We start from the raw sequence: 21,458 nt of genomic DNA, 5'->3' as shown, positions 1-21,458 counted from the left end.
TTTTAATTGGGTTATTTAGTTTTTAGCTATTGAGGTGTATTCTTTATATATTTTGGATGTTAACTTCAGCCAGATACATGACTTGCAGTTATATTCTCCCATTCTGTAGGTTGCCTTTTCATTTTTTAGAGTCTTTTGCACTGCAGAAGCTTTTTAGTTTGATATAGTTAGATTTGTTTTTGCCTTTGTTGCTTGTGCTTTTGGTGTCATATCAAAAAAAATCATTGCCAAGACCCCTGTCAAGGAGCTGTTTCTCTGTTTTCTTCTAGGCGTCTTATAGTTTTAGATCTTAAGTAGTAGTTTTTAATTGTGTCACTTTATCATTTCTAACTATTTTTTAAAGCATTGCTGATTTCCTGTGTAAAATTTCAAATTGTCCCCTTATTCTCTCATTTTCTCTTACTTTAATTTTCACCATAGCATCTATACATAGTACGTAATTTCCTCAGGGATATAAGAATATATGCCTTAGAATATGAACCGACAAGGACAATGTTTTTGTGTATTTTAGTTATTATATCCCCAGCATCAATGGTGAAGTCACATGTACTTGTTTCAGTATTAAATATTTGTGGGATAAAGGATTGGAATCATTTGATTCCAAGAGAGCAAGAGCAGAAAAACAGAAGTTTTATAAGATCTTGCCAAAATGGGAGTGGGAAGAAGAGAATAATAGACCTATTTTATTTCCTGCTTGAGGCTCAGGGCATGAATTCAGTTAGTGCTAGAATATAGTTAATAATAAATCAAGAAATTGATAAAGCAAGAAGAAGAACGCAAGATGTGAAAAGTGAATCAAGGGGAGTGAAAAAAGTGAAAAAAGGGAATCAAGAAAGTTGATCTGTTTTCAGTAGAGAGTCACAGATCAGATGCCAACAAGAAGGAGAAAAGCAAAAACAGTACAAACTAAGTGGTGTTAGAAGTTACAAAAACTGGTAAACCTAGGGCAGTGGTTCTTAAACTTGAGCATGCGTCAGAGTCACTTGGAAGCTTCTTAAAACGCGGATGGATCTTGTACTCCCTCGCCAAAGCTGCTGATTAGCAGGTTAGAGTGGAGTCTGAGAATCTGCGTTTGTAACAAGTTACCAGGTGACGCTGATGCTGCTCTCTGGAGGATCACACTTCTGGAACCGGTGACACCTGTGACTCAGGAAACCACCTAATGGACGCAATTAGGGATCAAGGAGTTACCTATCCTGACAAGGGATAGCTAGTATACCATGAGGTCAGGTGGGCAAATCATTGCTCAAGTGTTACATTTATTTAGTCCAGTCTCCTCGTTATACTGAAGAACCACAGCCATGGTCTCCACATTTTTTAATCCCTCTTGGGACTTAACCTGGAGCTTTCCAGGTGGTGCTAGTGGTAAATAATCTGCTTGCCAGTGCAGGAGACATAAGAGATGCAGGTTTGATCCCTGGGTTGGGAACATTCCCTGGAGAAGGAAATAACAACCCACTCCAGTATCCCTGCCTGGAGAATCCCATGGACAGAGAAGCGTGGCATGCTACAGTCCATGGGGTCGCAAAGGATCGGACATGACTAAAGTGACTTAGCATGCAGGACTTACCACAGCGTCAGTGCAATCTAAATATTAGACGCCAGGGGACACACACGCACACACAGAATGGGTTTCACTTGCACTGTTTAATATGAGTGTTTTTTCAGTTTCCAAACTGTATTTTGAAATGTCCTTGCCAGTTTTCTTTTCCTGCAGTAGAGGGAGCTACAACTCAAATTGTACTTATGTAGCAATAACACATAATAAGATTATTTTTCTTTTCCATCGATCTTTTTTCTTAACTTTAAAAATTGGCTTTATTAAAGTATTCTAAGTGTACAGTTCATTGTATTTTCCAAGTATATAAGCCTGAGTAACTACAACCACAGGTAATATGGAACATTTCTATCCTCATCTTCCAATGAGTCCCTGAACACATAGCTGCTTTGGGTCACTGTAGGTTGCTTATTCTGGAATTTCATATAACTCCAATCATGCATTATGCACTTATTTTTGTTTGACATTCTTTTTAGCATAATATTTTTTTTTTAGATCAGTTGGTGGTGTTGCATGTATCAGGTTATTCCTTTCTCTCGATAAGTATTCTGTTATATGGCTGGCTAACCACATTTTATTTATTCATTCACTTACTGATGGTCCATTAATCATATACTTTTGAAAGGAATCTAGAAAAAAAGGAATTATGTTTGATTACATACAAGTGTCTTAATCTTAGTTTTTTTAATCTAGAAATGTTTTAATTCTTCCCTTAAAATTAACTAATACATTTTGCTACTATCAAATAATTTGCTATTAAGTAAAATTCTAAATGTTTTAATCTTGGTGCTTCTTTAAAACAGAGATGACAGAGAGTTAAAATTTGTGACAGCAATCTTTTTCTCAAAACTCCAGTAAAATTGTTGACTGAAGTTTGTTCTAAGTTTGTTTTGGTTTTCAAAAAAAACTCTAGCGAGACTTCTATTTCTCCCTTCGCAAGCAATTTTTTAAAAATAAATTAATTAATTTATTTCTTTTTGGTTGTGCTGGGTCTTTGTTGCTCCATGTGGGCTTTCTCTAGTTGCAGTGCAGTGGCTTCTCTTTTTGCAGAGCATAGGCTCTAGGTACACAGGCTTCAGAAGTTAGGCCATGTGGGCTCTAGCCATGTTCCAGCTTCAGTAGTTGCAGCACGCAGGCTCAGTAGTTGTGACTCTCAGGCCCTAGATCATACAGGCTCCAGTAGTTCTGGTGCGGGGCTCAGTAGTTGTGGTGAGCGTTAGTTGCTCCATGACATGTGGAATCTTCCCAGACCAGGAGTCCAACCCGTCCCCCTGCATTTGCAGACAGATTCCTGTCCACTGTACCATCAGGAAGTCCTGCAAGCATTTTTACTGAGCATGTTTTTCTTAATACTTAGCTAAGTTGAATAATTAGATGCTTTTTCTAGGGGACTATTTTAGTAATACATGAATAGAGTAATAGATTTGTGATGAGATTACCAGAATGTTAATTGTAATATCTAGAAAGGGAATGCATATGGTTTTTACTGTAAAATTCTTTCTAAATTTCTGTAGGTTTGAAAGTTTTATAATATTGAGGTGGAGGGGGGAGGGAAGATAGTAAATTGTTATCCAGAAGTCAGATATTGTTGCTGATACTGTTGTCATTTCCTGTAGTAGTTTCAGTTAATTCTTTTTATAGCTACTGTTATCTTCCTTTGCCTGTAAAGTTATTCTCCATATACATAAATGAATGTATAGTTAGCCAGCTATCAGACTATTAAAAGTGTCTTTGAAGTAGGTTCAAAGACAGTTTTGATAGTGGTTTTGTCAACAAAGCATCAAGAGTAGTATTCAAGTTTGTTATCAGAAGTGTCTTAGTAATTTATTTGTGAGAGAGGAAGAATCAATGAGATAGATTATTGGGGTGAGGATTCTTACACAGGAAAATTAGTTCAAGAGGGAAGATTGAAGAAACAAAGCCACTATTCTCTTCCATTTATCTTTTATAAACTTATCTGTAACTGTATCTTAAAAGTTAGCTTTCTAATATGAGAGAACTATTTTTCCAGCTAGATGAGAAAGGTAGCTTTAAATCTCCTGTTTTTTGCTATTCTCTGCTCACTTAACCCTTAAAAGCTGATTTATAAACTGAGTCAAGTCAAAAAGTATTTATAAAGTAGCTGCTCTCCTCTCAGAATTGTGCTATTTGAGAATTAAATATATGAAACATACACTATACTCATGAGCTTACAATCTAGTTAAGAAATCTCGGCTTTAAGGCGGTTAAAAGACTATCTTCAGTAAATGTAAAATTACCTTATAAAGACTGTAAAACTAATAATAGTTATCACATGCAAACTTTAAAATATTATCAAAGTTAGTTTTACCTTACAGAAAGCTTCCAAGTTTCAGTTTTCTTTTAGCAATCGTATTTCAAAAAATTAGGTACAGTAGAATTGTTTCATACATGAAAGTTAAGTTCTAATACAAAAGACTAAAATTGAGGTTAATCCAAATTCTTCTTTTAAATCCTTTAAGACATCAGTTATGTATGTATTTGTCATCAGTTTTCTTTTTTGTCAAGTACATATAGTTGAATTCCTATACTTTATATTCACAAAGTAAGCTAGATTTCCTATGGATAGCACTAGGAAAATAAGAATGTTGAAAATGTATTTTATTAAAATCCATTTATCGTTTGTCCTGTTTTTATTCAGAACAGTAAAGAGCTTTTCATCATTTTGCAAATAAATCTAGCATTAACAACAACAACAACAAAAGAAATCTCTTACTTCTGGTCATGGGCAAACTCAGTAAAAGTATAAAATGTGTGTGTGTGTGCATGTGTGCATGCGCGCATATAGTGCTTAAGAGAATATAAATGTTTTGGAAATTCAAAGGAACTTTGGTGTGGGCTGGAGTAGTCATGACAAAAGATTGAAATGATGCTAAGTAATGCATAAGGTATTAATAAGTGAGGTAAAGCAGAAAGTCATTTCATGGATCCAGCTTGAGAAAATAAATGCTACCTTTCTTTAAAAGTACAGGAAGAATACTAGCCTGACTAAAGAATATTCACTAGAAGTAATAGGAGTTAGGATTCTAGAATCAAAATTAGGGAGGCAAGAATATGGATGAATACTGAGGACATTATGTAAAGTGAAATAAACCAGTCACAAAAAGACAAATACTGTTACGATTCCACTTACCTGAAATATCCATAATAAGATTCATAGAAGAAGAAAGTAGAAGATGGAGCTTCCTCCAGAAGCTGGAGGAGGAGAAAAAGAGTTGTTGTTTAAATGGTATAGAGTTTCAATTTTGCAAGATGAAAAAGTTTTGGAGCTCTGTTTCACAATAATGTGAATATACATAACACTTCTGAACTTAAAAATGGTTAAGATGGTAAATTTTGTGTTATGTGTTTTTACCCCAATGAAAAATTAGAGAATCAATGGCATGCTACCAAGGGAACTTGTGGGGGAAAAAAAAATGCCAAAGCATCTGTACTTTTAACTGCATTCCCTATGGCTTACCCTGGAATGTAATGAAAGGAAAACAGATAGGACAGAGAGAGTCCCAAAGGGAGAAAGGTAACTTGTTATTTTAAATGATTGCAATTATCCAAAGAAATTACATACCAAGGTACTACTACAAATATGATTTTGTAATCAGTATTAATGTTCTTTCGGGAATGATGGAGAGAAGCACAACAGAATAGATATATAATTTTTTTTTTTTTATTAGTTGGAGGCTAATTACTTCACAACATTTCAGTGGGTTTTGTCATACATTGACATGAATCAGCCATGGAGTTACATGTATTCCCCATCCCGATCCCCCCTCCCACCTCCCTCTCTACCCAGTCCCTCTGGGTCTTCCCAGGGCACCAGGCCCAAGCACTTGACTCATGCATCCCACCTGGGCTGGTGATCTGCTTCACCATAGATAGTATACATGCTGTTCTTTTGAAACATCCCACCCTCACCTTCTCCCACAGAGTTCAAAAGTCTGTTCTGTATTTCTGTGTCTCTTTTTCTGTTTTGCATATAGGGTTATCGTTACCATCTTTCTAAATTCCATATATATGTGTTAGTATGCTGTAATGTTCTTTATCTTTCTGGCTTACTTCACTCTGTATAATGGGCTCCAGTTTCATCCATCTCATTAGAACTGATTCAAATGAATTCTTTTTAACGGCTGAGTAATATTCCATGGTGTATATGTACCACAGCTTCCTTATCCATTCATCTGCTGATGGGCATCTAGGTTGCTTCCATGTCCTGGCTATTATAAAACAGTGCTGCGATGAACATTGGGGTGCACGTGTCTCTTTCAGATCTGGTTTCCTCAGTGTGTATGCCCAGAAGTGGGATTGCTGGGTCATATGGCAGTTCTATTCCCAGTTTTTTAAGAAATCTCCACACTGTTCTCCATAGCAGCTGTACTAGTTGCATCCCCACCAACAGTATAAGAGGGTTCCCTTTTCTCCACACCCCCTCCAGCATTTATTGCTTGTAGACTTTTGGATAGCAGCCATCCTGACTGGCGTGTAATGGTACCTCATTGTGGTTTTGATTTGCATTTCTCTGATAATGAGTGATGTTGAGCATCTTTTCATGTGTTTGTTAGCCATCTGTATGTCTTCTTTGGAGAAATGTCTGTTTAGTTCTTTGGCCCATTTTTTGATTGGGTCATTTATTTTTCTGGAATTGAGCTGCAGGAGTTGCTTGTATATTTTTGAGATTAATCCTTTGTCTGTTTCTTCATTTGCTATTATTTTCTCCCAATCTGAGGGCTGTCTTTTCACCTTACTTATAGTTTCCTTTGTTGTGCAAAAGCTTTTAAGTTTCATTAGATCCCATTTGTTTAGTTTTGCTTTTATTTCCAATATTCTGGGAGGTGGGTCATAGAGGATCTTGCTGTGATTTATGTCGGAGAGTGTTTTGCCTATGTTCTCCTCTAGGAGTTTTATAGTTTCTGGTCTTACATTTAGATCTTTAATCCATTTTGAGTTTATTTTTGTGTATGGTGTTAGAAAGTGTTCTAGTTTCATTCTTTTACAAGTGGTTGACCAGTTTTCCCAGCCCCACTTGTTAAAGAGGTTGTCTTTTTTCCATTGTATATCCTTGCCTCCTTTGTCAAAGATAAGGTGTCCATAGGTTCGTGGATTTATCTCTGGGCTTTCGAGAATAGATATATAATTTTAAAGAAGAGAAAAGTTGGATTGAGAAAAATGAAGATAGATGAACTTAATGTCCATTTTCACAAAATTCTAGAAGGTCAGAGTATGAAGTCTTTAGAGAAGAATCAGTGATCATGAAGAGACAGAAAGTGTTCCTAACAACAAGTTTTTGCTGGATAAACTCTAATGATCTTTTTTAATTGGGTTAATAACAGAGCATAAGGTATTCTATGAGCATAATTGCATGGTGTTCAGCAAATCATTTAACAAAGTATTTAAAAACGGAAGAGTAGGACTTCTATTTCCTCCAAGGTGAGATAACAAGGGTCATATTTACCCTTCCCCTTGAAACAAGCAGATAAACTATGTATGAAACAGTGGTTTTCAAAACACTGGACAAAAGGCAGTGAAGGACTGAGATCTCTGAGAGATGGGACACAAGCCAGGTGAGCCTGGTGTTTGTCCCAGCTTGCTGTCTGATGATAGTGTTTCCAGTCTACTGCGCAGGAAGGGGGACTCCTGAGGCAGAGTGCAGCAGACTCCTTGAGGAGATGGAGCTGTGAGTCCAAGGAAACTATGATAGCTAGTGTTCACAGGAAAGTACCAGAGAGGGAGGAGCTGTACAGAGATCCCAAGGGTCTGTAGTGTTCAGCAGGATGAAGAAACTACATGAATTGAGGGAGAGAGTCATCTGTAAGGGATTAAAGGGAACAGTTTGTGGTGATCACACAGGACCAGGAATAGTGTCTGGTTTCAGTAGCCTGATTGGAAAGGCTCCTAATTTATGGGACACCAAATCGATTACTCAAGAAAGTCCCACCTCAGTTATTCTTGTTCAGTCACTTAGTCGTGTCTGACTCTTTGTGACCACATGAACTGCAGCACGCCAGGCTTCCCTGTCCTTCACTATCTCCCGAAGTTTGCTCAAGCTCATGTCCATTGAGTTGGTGATGCCATCCAACCATCTCATCCTCTGTCACCCCCTTCTCCTCTTGCCCTCAATCTTTCCCACCATCAGGGTCTTTTCCAGTGAGTCACCTCTTCGCATCAGGTGACCAAAGTATTGGAGCTTCAGCTTCAGCATCAATCCTTCCAGTATCAATATTCTGGGTTGATTTCCTTTAGGATTGACTGGTTTGATCTCCTTGCTGTCCAGGGAACTCTCAAGAGTCTTCTCCAGCACCACAGTTCGAAAGCATTAATTCTTTGGCTCTCAGCCTTTTTTATGGTCCAATTCTCACATCCATACATACATGACTACTGGAAAAACCAAAAATCCATATTTGACCATATGGACTTTTGTCGGCAAAGTGATGTCTTTGCTTTTTAATACACTGTCTAGGTTTGTCATAGCTATTCTTCCAAGGAGCATGTGTCTTTTAATTTCATGGCTGCAGTCACTGTCCACAGTGATTTTGAAGCCCAAGAAAATGAAATCTGACACTTTCCATGTTTTCCCCATCTGTTTGCCATGAAGTGATAGGACCAAATGCCATGATCATAGTTTTTGAATGTTGAGTTTTAAGCCAGCTTTTTCACTCTCCTCTTTCACTTTTCATCAAGAGGCTCTTAGTTCCTCTTCACTTTCTGCCATTAAAGTTGTATCATCTGCATATCTGAGATTGTTAAAATTTCTCCCGGCAATCTTGATAGCAGCTTGTGATTCATTCAGCCCAGCATTTCGCATGATGTACTCTACATATAAGTTAAATAAGCAGAGTGACGGTATACAGTGTTGACGTACTCCTTTACCAATTTTGAACCAGTCTGTTTTTCCATGTCCAGTTCTAAGTGTTGCTTCTTGTCCTGCATACAGGTTTCTCAGGAGGCTGGTTATACAGTCTGGTATTCCTATCTCATTAAGAATATTCCACAGTTTGTTGTGATCCACCCAGTCAAAGGCTTTAGCATAGTGAAGTAGAAGTAGATGGTTTTTGGAATTCCTTTGCTTTTTCTGTGATCCTGTGTGTGTTGGCAATTTGATCTCTGGTTCCTCTACCTTTTCTAAATCCAGTTTGTGCCTCAGTAGAGGGGAATAATCTACAGCTTTGGATCTATATAACAAATCATAAAAACAAGACCTGAAAGGATCAAACTGTTTCCAAGTAACTTAATGATATTCCTGAGCAAAACTTAAGTTTTATAGTAACAGAAAACTATCCAGGAACAAACACGGTTATCAATTGAAATTAACTTGGAACTCATAGACATGTTAGAATTAGCAGATAATATCAAAACAGTTATTATAACTGTATTCTGTGTATTCAAAACATTAAGTATAGATGTGGAAGATGTTAAAACCCATATCAAACTTCCAGAAATGAAAACTATGATGTCTGGATTGGAAAATAAATATACCAAATAGGATTAATAGCACATTAGACATTGCAGGGAAAAAAGGTTAGTGAACTTGAAAACATAGGAATAGAAATCAAAATGAAACAAGAACAACAACAAAAGAAAGAATCTTATGAAAATGAAGAGAGCATTGTGAGCTGTGTAACAACTGCACGTGGTTTAAAATATGTGAAAGTGGAGTCTCTGGAGAAGAGGACAGCGATATGGATGAAAAACTGATCCCAATCTTTTCAAACTTTTTGCAAATACTATACGCACAGACTAAACTTCAAGGAAAAGGAACATAAAAAATGCGCCACCCAAGGCACATTGTAATCACATTGCTCAAAAATAGTGATAAAGAAAAAAATCTTAAAAGCAGCCAGAGGGAAAAGACAAGTTAGGCAAAAAGCAGCAAATATAACAATGACAGAGAGTCCTCCTTGTAAGCAAGACTAATATCCCTCATGAACTTAGTTAACTATAAAATAGCTAAGTAAGATTTTAGCAAATCAAGTCTAACAACATATTAGTTACTACATCATGACCCAAGTGGGTTTATTCCAAGTATGGAGGCTTGATTTAACATTTGAAGATCAGTCAATGAACTATAAAACAAAAACTATATGCTTACCTCAATAGACAGAAAAATCACTTGACAAAATCCAATATCCATTCCTGATAAAACTCTTAGCAAACAAAAAACCAAAAGGAACTTTCTTAACTTGATAAATGGCATGTATGAAGAATGTATAGTTAGCACCATACTGAAGAACTAAGATCCTCCTAAGATTAGGAACAAGACAAGGATGTCTGTTCTCTTCACTTCTACTTAGCCTTGTAATGGAGGTCTGCAGCCAGACAAAAGAAAATTTTTTTGTAGAGGATAATTGTCATCTTTGAAAATCTATTGGAGTTTCTCAAAAAGTTACTAAAATTAGTAAGTTAATTTAGCAGGGTTGTGGACAGAAGATTAATATATTAAAATCAATTATATATACTAGCAGTGAGCAATCAAGAAATTGAAACTGAAAAAATTGCCCCTTATAATAGCATATGAAATGATATGAAATTTTAGGGATAAATCTTGCCAAAACACATTAAAGACCTGTACACTGAAAACTAAAAATCATTGCTGAGAGAAATTAAAGATCTAAATAAATGGAGAGATTCACTTTATGGTTCTGAGAATTCAGTGTTGTCAATTCTCCCTCAATTATTCTGTAGTTACATAATCCCAATAAAAATTTCTGGAAGTTCTTTTGGGTAGAAATTAATAAGCTGTTTCTAAATTTCATATGGAAATACAAAGAACATAGAATAACCAAAGCAAGTTTCAAAAAAAGTAAAGCTGAAAGCCTAATACTGCCTGATTTCAAGACTTACTATAAAGCTATCATAATCAGAACAGTGGTTCTGATTGGTGTAATAGACAATACAAAATCCATTGTGTGTAATAGACAGACAATAGACAAATAGATCAATAGACAGAATCCATTGGTGTAATAGACAATAACAATTGGTGGACAAATATTTGAAACAGAGGATCTAGGAGGTGGTGGGAAGACATATTTTTGACAAAGGTACAAAGGCAGTGATGAGAAACGGATAGTTTCTTGACAGCACCATTTGCTTTACATAGTTCATTCTGAATTCATAAGGTAACTGGGGAGGCCATGTGTGTTAATTCTCTTTATCCAAAGGAAAAATAATACTTCTATATTTATGACAAGGGGTTAATTAGAGCTTAGAGGAAGTCACCTAAGCTAACCTCACAGTGACAGAGAGATTGGGGTGCTGTCTTCCTTGATGTTTATATTTCAGAGGTATGGCTCCCAGGCCTTTTAAGAAAAACATTCCTGGATTGTAACACTGGCAAGAGGTTTATGAAGATTTAAAAAAAGATTTACATATGTATCAAAGGGATAGTTGGAAGTTTTCTCAAGGCAGTGTCCTAAGAAAAGGGAAAAGGGGATAAGGCCTTTTGGCACCAGGAAAAAAATTAATATTCTTTCATTACTCTTTAACCAAGATTACCATCTACCTCTGGGCTTTTTTTTTTTTAATACCTAACCCCTATTTCTTGATATGATTTAGACAAAGTCTTGCTTCCTGTGATTGACATGAGCAAATTAGCGTTCCTATCCTTTCCAATTCCTCTTCCCATATAACCAACTCACAACTATTGGGCTTTTTGTTATACGAAATAATCCCAACTGTTTATGTAGTTTCAGTGTCCTCTGACCTATGGGAAAGTCACCCTAAATTATTTGACCCCTGAAGGTGAGGAAGATGAATTTTTCTCAGGCCCTTTGTGTCTCAAGGTCACAAATGTTCCACTTCCAGTTTATCTTTCAAAAAATGGATTTGAATCCACAATACTGCCATGTTTGTTTCAATGTTATTTTCTTCCCCACCCTTTCCCACCAGGAAACAACTTTAAGATTTAAGAAAGGCAGAGAGGGGCAGACCTTTTGGAGAGGTTAATAGTTGTATATTTTAATGTATCATCTTTCAGAATATAATTTCTACTGCGTGTCTTCAATTTATCCATCCTAAGACATTATTTAAACATTAGGAGTATGAATGAAATGGAAGATTTAAGTAAATTATTTTTCAGAGTCTGAGGTTTTCTTGTGAGTTAGCTGTAGTCCCTAATGCAAGCCTTTAGGGTTGTAGCACCTATCCATAATACCCTGAACACTGCCCCTGGTAGTGGTGGAAAAGAGTAAACAAGTCAGCAAGGCTCATTTGATAAACATAAAGAATTAAGTAAAGAACACATTAGCTTGGCAGTTGGTTCTTTTTTAGCCTTAGCATTTCTCCATAGACACTTAAATGTTTCTTCTCAGATTTGGTTGACTGTTCTTTCCTATTTGACTGTAAAACTTTCTTATTTGGTGAGTACTACCAACACTTAGTTGAGATTACTTCTCGTACCATCACCTCCTCTGAATGTCTTGTCTTTCTGGATAAAAGAAAGATAAAAGAGACATAGGTGAACAGCATTTTAAAATAGTTCTAAAAAGTGAGCAAGACATCCAGTAAACCTGAGGTACTTAATAGCACCTTTTTATATACTTACGGCCTTTGGCAATGCCGTTTGTCATCTGTTATCTTCAACTTTGAACTGTAGTCATAAAAAATCCTTACTAGGAGAGAAAGTATCTAGTAGTCTGATAGCTAATTTGAATTAGACTTTTCTCAACTTTCATAGCAAAGATCACACTTCTCCAGTTGTTCTGTATTTAAAATCCAAGTTAAAAATCTCTGTCAGTAATAATGTACCATGGCCTTGACATGTGTTGTTTAGCTATTTTACTTTAATTTCAAACATTTATTTTGCTATAAATTTTTAAATATATATCTGTAGTCTAGCTCCTGCTGTCTAGGGCCTATTTGACTCTCCAAGTAGTTCGTCCAAACCCCTGCTTAAGGTCCAGAGGAATCCTCTGGAAGCTTGGCATGAAAGTTGTATTAATTTCCTAGAGCTACAGTAACAAATCACCACAAACTTTGTGGCATTACAGAAGTTTATTCTCTCACAGCTCTGCAGGCCAGAAGTCAGAAATAATTTTCCTCTGAAGGTGTTCCTTGGATGGTGGGTGCTTAACTTGAGTCTTTGCCTCTGCCTTTACATGATTTTCATGTCTCTGGGTCCAGATCACTTGCTCTCCTTTCTCTTGTAAAGATAGAAGCCATTGGTTTTAGGGCCCACCCTAAATCAAGGATGGTTTCCTCTTGAGATCCTTGACGGATTATCTACCAGAGACCCTGTTTCCAAATAAAGTGACATTCTGAGGCACCAGATGGACATGAGTTGGGGAATAGGGAGGCGACTCAACCCACTACAGTTTTATTAAGATTGTTTCATGATTGTTTAAAAATAAAATACCACTTTCTGTTATCTAAAGCTTTCACATAACTTGTGTATTTACATAAGGTACTTCTATAGCACTTTACAATGTAAAGAAATCATTTTACAAGAAACTGCATTTTCTCTTTATTTCTTTACCTACTCCTCTCCCAAGAAGTGTTGCAATTAGAGTGAGCCTGCTACATTAGCCCACATTTAGCCAAAAGACATGGAACTGCACAGAACATAGCTCTCTCCTGGACATGTTTGTGCCCAAAATACAGCTTGTGCTTCTCATCTCCATACAGTAAGCAGACCCAGCAGAGTCTCTTGCTGTGTCCATCCAAGCCTTTTTCAGTTCCAGCTTCTCTGCCTGTTACCTGGTGAATAAGTCGGTCAAGCAGATCTCAAGGTCTGGGATCAAAGAGTGAAACTCGAGGCCCTGTTACTCTCCATTCCAGCTTTACCAGTTACACAGTTGATAAGCAGCCTCCATTTACCTCAGTGCTATATGGTTTTACTCTGTCGTCCAGAACTATGACAGTAAAATGAAAAGATGTTAATGTGCCTATTTTTAAAATAAAGAGAGTTTAGCTAAAATACTGTAAAGGAATTCTTCACCAAAGCCTTAAGTAAAGCCCAGCTACTTACTGCTAAGATCAAGAGTTATAACCCAGATTGCCAACTCTGTATAGTTGTTTTATGCTCACTTTGATAACCCCCTAATAGAATTCATATTGGAATTTGCCCAATTATGTAATGTGATATACATATGATATTTTTACCTGTAATGGTAAGAATCATTGTATAAACTGTTTTAAATTTCTAAGTTCCCGCTGTGCCCTGCAGTGTTCATGGAGAGGTGTAAATATATATGTCTTCATATAAACAAAGCTATTACCTATTAAGAGAGACTAATGAATGATTAACCCTCCTGTAAATCCATAATGTTTCTAGAACTTTTTTGAACAGTTTGCAGTATCTTCTCCAAGAACTATAAAAACTCGTGTATTAGGAGTATATAAAGTCATTGCTGTGCCCAGATAACATGCCTTACTTATTTCCTTTAGTGTTTGTTAATAAATGTAGATGCTTGCAATGCAGAAGATCCAGATTTGATCCCTGGGTTGGGAAGATTCCTTGGAGAAGGGAGTGGCAACCCACTCCAGTATCCTTGCCTAGGAAATCCCATGGACAAAGGAGCCTGTCAGGCTACAGTCCATGAGGTCCCAATGAGTCGGACAAGACTGAGTGCCTAACACACGAACACACACACACACATTAATTTGTAGTTACACTGTGATCTCTGTAAGTTGCCAAAACGTATGATTGATATTATATCTGAATTTTAAAAGAATGTCTCTAAAAAATCATGGATTGGTTTGTTTTATGCCATTTTACAGCATTATTGTTTTATGTGCTTCAGACAGGTATGTGGAATTTGCTTTTTAACTGCCTTCTTTCAGAGGTCTAGTTGTTCATCTTACTGGATTTTATTATGCACTTTTCTGGAATACATTGATTTTGTGTTTTTAATCATTTGAATGACTTAGGTTCACTTTCTGGTGTGTTTTTTATCAAAGTTGCTCAAAATAGGTTATTGGTGTCCTCTCCCATTATAACTGAGATCACGTGATCTTCTTGTTGAATTCTAGTTGAAACTCATTTTTTTTTTTTTTTTTAATTTTCAGGTATTTGTATCTGCTGTTCTCCGGTGATGACCTTTTACCTTTAGACCACTGGGTATTTAATACAGAGGCTCACCCTCTGCCCGTGTTACATTTAGCCAACACCACACTTTCAAGAAATCCTGCTGTTCGATGAATGAAGCTTCAGAAAGACCATTCTCACCTGTGTTTTGTTTACATGGACCACTACAGAAATTAGTCTGGAGAGGGGCCTTTTGAAAACCTGGACCTCTTAAGTCAACATGGCAGGGTGAAACATGACTATTCCCTGCAAGACTTTTCAACTTGTAGATATTTCAACTTTGAAATGATTCCATTTTATACCTGACCAAAACATATTCTGGTGTATGTAGGACAGAGACCTGATGTGTTTTGATTCTTAACGAGATGGTCACTTGAGAAATTATGCCTGTTGCTGTTGTTTCTAGAGTCCTGGAATCTGGAGGCTATACTTCCTAAGAATAAGCCAAGAATGTGGAGCACCTTGCAGGAGTTGGAGATGGCCTTTGGAACCAATTACACATTTGTTTCCTCCCAAAGTGGAGCAGCTCTCACGTCACAATATTTACACATTGTTTGTCCTCTTTTCCCCTCCATTTTTAATAATGGAATGAATTAAAATAAACAAGAGCAAAAAAACAATGTAACTGCATCGGCCGCAGGAAGACTCGAAAAAGAAACAGAATGCCTATCCCTCTCTGAATTTTCAAGTTCCCATTAGATGCAGACTGGCAGCCATTTCAAGTCGCAGTCTAGTCCATTGAAATTTCTTGGTTAAATTTGATTTCTCTGGGGACATGATTCACAAAGAATACTCTGCAAGTCTTTGTCTCCATATGGAATCATTGAAACTACTATTTATCATCACCACTACTTACGAGCCTGGGTTTGGAATTCCGTGCATGTTGTTCAGTCTCGTGTTGGTAGCATGACAAAAAGTGGGGAAAATGCTGCAGTTTGTTGCCTTGAAACCTGTTCTAAGAGAAAGCCTTGGTTTTGTTGGTAGGAGATTATTTTTTCAAACCAGCAAATCTACCAAGTAAATTTCGTTTACTTTGACCTTAGTAGACTTCCTCAATTTTCAGCTCTTTGTGTGGCTTGGCAAAATTCACTGCACTGTGTGCCGCTCTGAATTTACCTTGATGAGCCAGATTACCTTCACAATTTGTTAAATAAAAAACAATATGTAGTGAAACTTCCTTAACTGTTTTTGGGATAGGGGATCCTTTGTTATCCCATCAGATGAGTGAGCTTTTCCTAACCATTTTATGTAAAAAATAAATTCAACTTTTTTTCTCTAAGGATATTTATATAAATCCAAAGAATTAATCAGAGTAGTTTCAAAATAATATTTAGTAATTAAAATGTGGTATAATTTAATTATATTACACTAAATTTGAAATATATCTAAGGGGCTTTCTCTTACCATCAATAGATTTTACAATATTTCTTTATATTGTGGGGGAATAACTTAAATTTTATCAGGAACTAAAAGATAAATAAGACATAAATTTTCTGACCCTTAAATTTATGTCACAGTGCAAGATGCTTTTTCTTCTTTACACTTAATACAAACAGCTTCCATTGGCAGTAATAGTTAGGAGTAGTATTATTAGTCTGATATTTACTATGAATTTGAAGATTTCATAAAACAATGTGTAGGAAGCCCACTTTAGAGTTCTGAAGGTTTGTTGTCTTATTTTGATAGTTTTTTTTTATTGTTTTATTAGCATGTGGTAGATTTACATTGGAGAAAGATTTAGTAAATGAATATGATTAAATATTTTAAGGGTGTTCATCTTATGCCACAAATAGTCATACAGTTCACATAGTTCAGAAGATGATCCATAAATGATAACCATCTCAAGATTTTCAGTATACATAGAAAGTAAGGATGTAGAGCCAGTTGCTTTATTTAAATCTTTAGGAGACTTAAATTTTAGTACATATATTGAAATTATAATATCTTTTGCTAGTTGAAAAATAAAAATTTTAAATGAAAAGCATAGATGACTAACTTTAGAAGAGAAAGGGAAAGTGTTTAGTTCTCAAAAAACATTAGCTTTGCTCCTAAAAATAGCACAAGCCCACTTAGGAGTCACTTAAAGAATGAAAAACTTGACTTGGCAAAAGACCCAGAACAGCTTTGTAGATGGCAGTGAACACTTGCTCACTTCGTTTAGAAGAATGCAGAGTAAAGGAACCTTCTTGGTTCCCCAGGAACTTCTCAAGAAATGAAAAGACAAAACCCCCACACCAAGTGCTCTGTTTGTATTTGTGGAGCTCAAGAGAAGACAGAGAGGGTATGAGCATGGCTAGTTCTGGTCCAAGCAAAGACTCTTGAGAGGGACGAAGGAAGAGTCTTCATCATCTCCTCTCTCCCTTGTGATGGTGAGAAGACTAGAGCTTATGACAATGCTTCCTTTTTCTTTTTTTTCTTCTCTGAATACCAAAGGCAATTACATTTAAGTCAGCTACGAGTTGCCAATGTCATGTTTTATTTTTGTTAAGGATTTAAAAATTTCTTTTCTCCAGATCAATCCTTATCCTATATTATCCCCATATTCTGCTAGTTTCTGAAAGTATTCTTTACTTTTTTCTGTCCTTTACAGTTTGTAGCCCTTATGACTCAGGTTAAACATTCGTTACATTTTTAAGATCTTCTGCAAAGAGCCTAGAAATGCTCCTTTCCAGGTGCCTCCTCAAAAGCAGACACATTACTTTGTGCCTTTGGCACAAATGTGCAGAGTAGATCATTTGGTATACAAGAGAAAAAAATAGATGTTGAACACCCTTCTACCTTCTATATTTATTTTTCTTTCTTTTAGAATCTTAGAATCGCGTTTTTAGTTCAAACCAGTATTAAGCTGTTAAAACCAAGAGAATGTGGTCCCAACTGAAAAGAAGTCTCAGTGCAGAAAAATAGGTACCCAGCCACAGGATTCTTACTTTCTGGTGGGTTGTAGAGATGTGCTGTCTTATGTCTGACACCGACTTATCCTTGTCTTTGAGCAGATGTTTGTGTGTAAAAGCAAAACCTGGATATTGAAGGAATATATTCCTGTTGTGGGATATTGGCCCTGATTCTCTGTGATGTTCTCTAGGACAGCCCAGGGCTTCAGTTTGTAGATTTTAACCAAGCAGTTTGAAATTTTGATCATTAACGTCTCCTCTCCCATTCTCCATTGCCAAAGTCTTTGTCAAAACTTCAAATTTGTTGGTAAAATTTGTTGTGCTTGCCCTTGTAGTTTCTCCTTAGGCGTGGATTCCTTATGAGTGAGTGAGTGAGTGAGTGAGTGAGTGAGTGAGTGAAGAAGCACAGCATACCTGATGTGTGCCAAGCGTTGTGCTCGGCACTTTCAAGTGTTAGAACACTTTGTGATTCCAGTGGCATTTTCTGTATAAGAGTTGTTCATACCGTTCTAAGTGTTTTTCAGTATGATTCATGTTACAAAATCCTTAATTTTATATTTCCTTTAAATTAAAGAAGAAAAGAAATGGTTTATAATATATTTTAAACAATGTGCTACTATATAATACTAACAGCTATAATTGTAGTTAATAACAAGTCTCTTGAAAAATGTCAAAAGAAATACTTGATTTCTGATGCAACTTTGACTAAAATATCTACTTTAGAAATAAAAAAATTCTTATTTTGCTATTATCACTTTAATTGCATAATTAAAAGTTAATGTTTTATAGAAATGCTGGTTATTTTATATTCAAAAAATTGTCACATAATTAAATGGGTAAAATTTGCAGTTAGTTGTAAATTGTTTATGCTCTGCTCTGTGGTTCCAGTAATGGTCTCATGCTGTTAAATATAAAAGAATAATATACTGAAATATTTCTAAGTTCCTAATAACAGTTCCTAGTAATGGTATTTTGAGTTCTTATTTTTCTTTAGGTTTCCTTACACTCAGATTGGCTAGCTCATATCTTAATCTACTCTTTAGGTAGATAGATACATAAATACAATGATACATAGAAAGATTTTTAGTATTGTTTCTGTTAGTGAACACCATTGTTAACTGGTTTTGGCTGCACAAATTCTAAGCAGAATATTTGAGTAACCAAATATGATCTGGAGATATTTTAATGTACTTGGTTCCGGAACATTGATGAATATGGTTTTCTGTTCCTTCAGCTCATTCAGGCCATGTTCTCTGTGATCTGTGGATCAGCAAGCTGTCCTCCAGAGAGCCAGACGTGAATGTTTCAGGCTTTGTGAGCCGTACAGTCTCTCTCTGCTACTCAGTCCTGCTGTTAAGCCATCAAAGCAAGTGTAGACAGCATGCAAAGGAAGGGGTATCGGTGGCTGTTTTCCAATAAAACTTTTATTTTCTGCAACATGGAGGACTAGATTTGGCCCATGGATCATAGTCGTTAACCCTTGATCCCAATTTTAATTTGTGTAAGACCCTATAATCTTTGATATGCATCTTTTATCTGTGTTTTGAATACATAATTCATTTTTAAAGCAAAAAAAAAGTCATGTATGTACGATCATATGTATTTGTGTAACCTAAAGCTATATATTTGTTGTCTTGAAAATAGCTATACTCTGGAGGCTATTCAGGTTTCAGTATGGTACAACTATCTTGAAAGAGGCATTTTGTTTGTTTTTGGGGTATGCTGTTAGCCCTTATCCTTTCTTGTCATTTAGTGCCACAATTCCAGAGTCTCCATGTAAAAGAAAGGGTCTTTGTGGTATCAAAACTAGTATATTTGCTTCAGGTTCTGCCTGCCCATTAACCTTTGGACCAGGACTCTGGATGGCTGGAGCTGCAAAAATTCCTCCACTTGAATACTCTTAGGGCCCTATGACAAGAATGTGAAATTATATTTCTGACCTTTGTGCTACAGAAGTCAATCTCCTGAAAAAATTTTAAGCAACAGAAAATGGGTTATGTGCCTCAGTTGCCATGTGGCAACCACTATTCCTTTTTTTAGACTGCAGAAAGATACCATTGCCCTTGTTACCTCTACAACAGCCTAAATCTGAGGAATGCAGAGAAAAAGATGTGTCCAAAAGAAGAGTTCCCTTCCTCTTCTTGCACTTGCTCAATCTTTTTCAGGTCAATAGTATTTCAGAATGTCAGTGTGCTTCATATTTAAATTAAAGCATCCTCAGCCTTTTAACTGTTTAACAACTAATCCACTTTAAACTTTGAGCCCAGCAGAACTCATGAAATTACACAATACCACATGGCTAGTATGTATGTACATTGCAGTGCACCGAGCTTCCTGAGGATAGCTTTTTTCACAAAGAAGTTTACCAAATTTTTCACTATACTTGGAAATGCTAGAAGATGGGAAGCCTGTACTCAGAATGGCAGGGGGACACACACCATAAATGAATTACCTTTCTGAGTTCAGCATGCAATACAGATGGCTTCAGCTCAGTGTGAATCAGTGTGAGTACACAGACATGTACACCCACATACATACATGTTAATATGCAGAAGATTTTAAATAAAAATGTGTTGCAGCTATTGGAAAGCTACAGACTTCTACTGCAAATTATATACCAGAAAAATCCATGGAGATAAGCTCACCTCTTGGGAAAAGTTATTTTTTAGAAAATTTAGAAATTAGTTTTTGTTGGATAAGTTGAATAAAGCATCCCCAGTTTTAATACTGGATTCATAAGTTGAAATGCCATTTCTCAATCTTACTGGTCTCAAATTCACTGGTATAATTTTTCCCTAAACTAACACGTGGGGCAAGTATAACCTCCTAAATCAGTACCCACCAGCCACTCCTGAACTGATTTCCAGTTATGTCCTCCTCCATACGTAATTTTTATAAATTAAAGGTAATATTGTATATTAAAGATTAAATAAAGATGTTCTTTAAGTGAAAAGTCTGTTTATCCTTCATTTGTACCCACTGATGACACCACAGTTCAGTCTTCCTGTTTGTAGAACAACTTGGACTTTCAGTTGGGAGACTGTGGGAACATTCAGAGAGTATTTCTTTTGGTTCAGCTAATTTTAATATTCCTCAGTGTTATAGAAAGATGAAGAGCTTGCCAGATGAGATTTTCATGCCATCTAATTTTAAGAAAACAAGCTATAGGCCTGTGTGACTGTTTTATCTAGTCTAGTCCAACCTCTGAGACCATCAAGCTTAAAAATTATATAATCACTGGATCTCTTTCTGTTACCTGACTCTTCTTAAGTGATTCTTGAGCAAAAACAGGCCTTCGGGACTTGAGTAATCATTATAGAGTGTATGCATATATCATAGCATGAAGAAGTGAAGTGAAGTGAAGTCACTCAGTCGTGTCTGACTCTTTGCGACCCCATGGACTGTAGCCTGCCAGGCTCCTCCCTCCATGGGATTCTCCAGGCAAGAATGCTGGAGTGGGTTGCCATTTCCTTCTCCAGGGTATCTTCCTGACTCAGGGATTGAACCCAGGTCTCCTGCACTGCAGGCAGACGCTTTAACCTCTGAGCCACCAGGGAAGCCCCATATCATAGCATATACAGCTTCAATTAACAGCATGTTATGCCAGTTGTACCTCATTAAGGCTGTTTAAAAAAAAAAGGGTCCTGTTGGCTGAACTAACGAATGTCTTAAAAAAATTTTTTTGTAATTAAATATAATTTATAAAGTTTGCCACTTTAGCCGTATTTGTGTATAAGCCAGTAGCGTTAATAATTACATTGACAGTGTTGTTCAACCATCACCAGTATCTATCTCCAAAACCTTTTCATCACTCCAAACAATCTCTAACCATTGAGCAATAATTCCCCATTCTCTCCTTCCCTCAAGAGAATTTCAATTTCTTAACCTTAAGAAAATCTTAATTTTTTATCTGTAAAAGGAAGATAATACAGATTTTTTTAGGAGAATTAAATATGAAAAATTCATGTATCCAGGCTGA

General features: G+C 36.3%; 1 protein-coding gene across 1 annotated transcript in view; it reads left to right on the top strand.

Moving 5' to 3' along the window:
• Window positions 1–20,432, top strand: part of MAN1A2 (mannosidase alpha class 1A member 2) — a 153,632-nt gene extending 133,200 nt beyond the window's left edge. Inside the window, exon 13 of the mRNA XM_043459678.1 lies at window positions 14,570–20,432. Within this exon, the coding sequence (XP_043315613.1) occupies window positions 14,570–14,702 (133 nt within the window). The 3' untranslated portion in view covers window positions 14,703–20,432. The remainder of the gene's footprint in view (window positions 1–14,569) is intronic.
• The last annotated feature ends 1,026 nt before the right edge of the window (window positions 20,433–21,458 follow it).

This window comes from Cervus canadensis, chromosome 2 (genome assembly GCF_019320065.1).
Source record: "Cervus canadensis isolate Bull #8, Minnesota chromosome 2, ASM1932006v1, whole genome shotgun sequence".
In the NCBI taxonomy this organism is placed as follows: domain Eukaryota; kingdom Metazoa; phylum Chordata; class Mammalia; order Artiodactyla; family Cervidae; genus Cervus; species Cervus canadensis.
The sequence above is the reverse complement of the archived record's forward strand: the minus strand, read 5'-3'. Positions and strand labels throughout refer to the sequence as shown.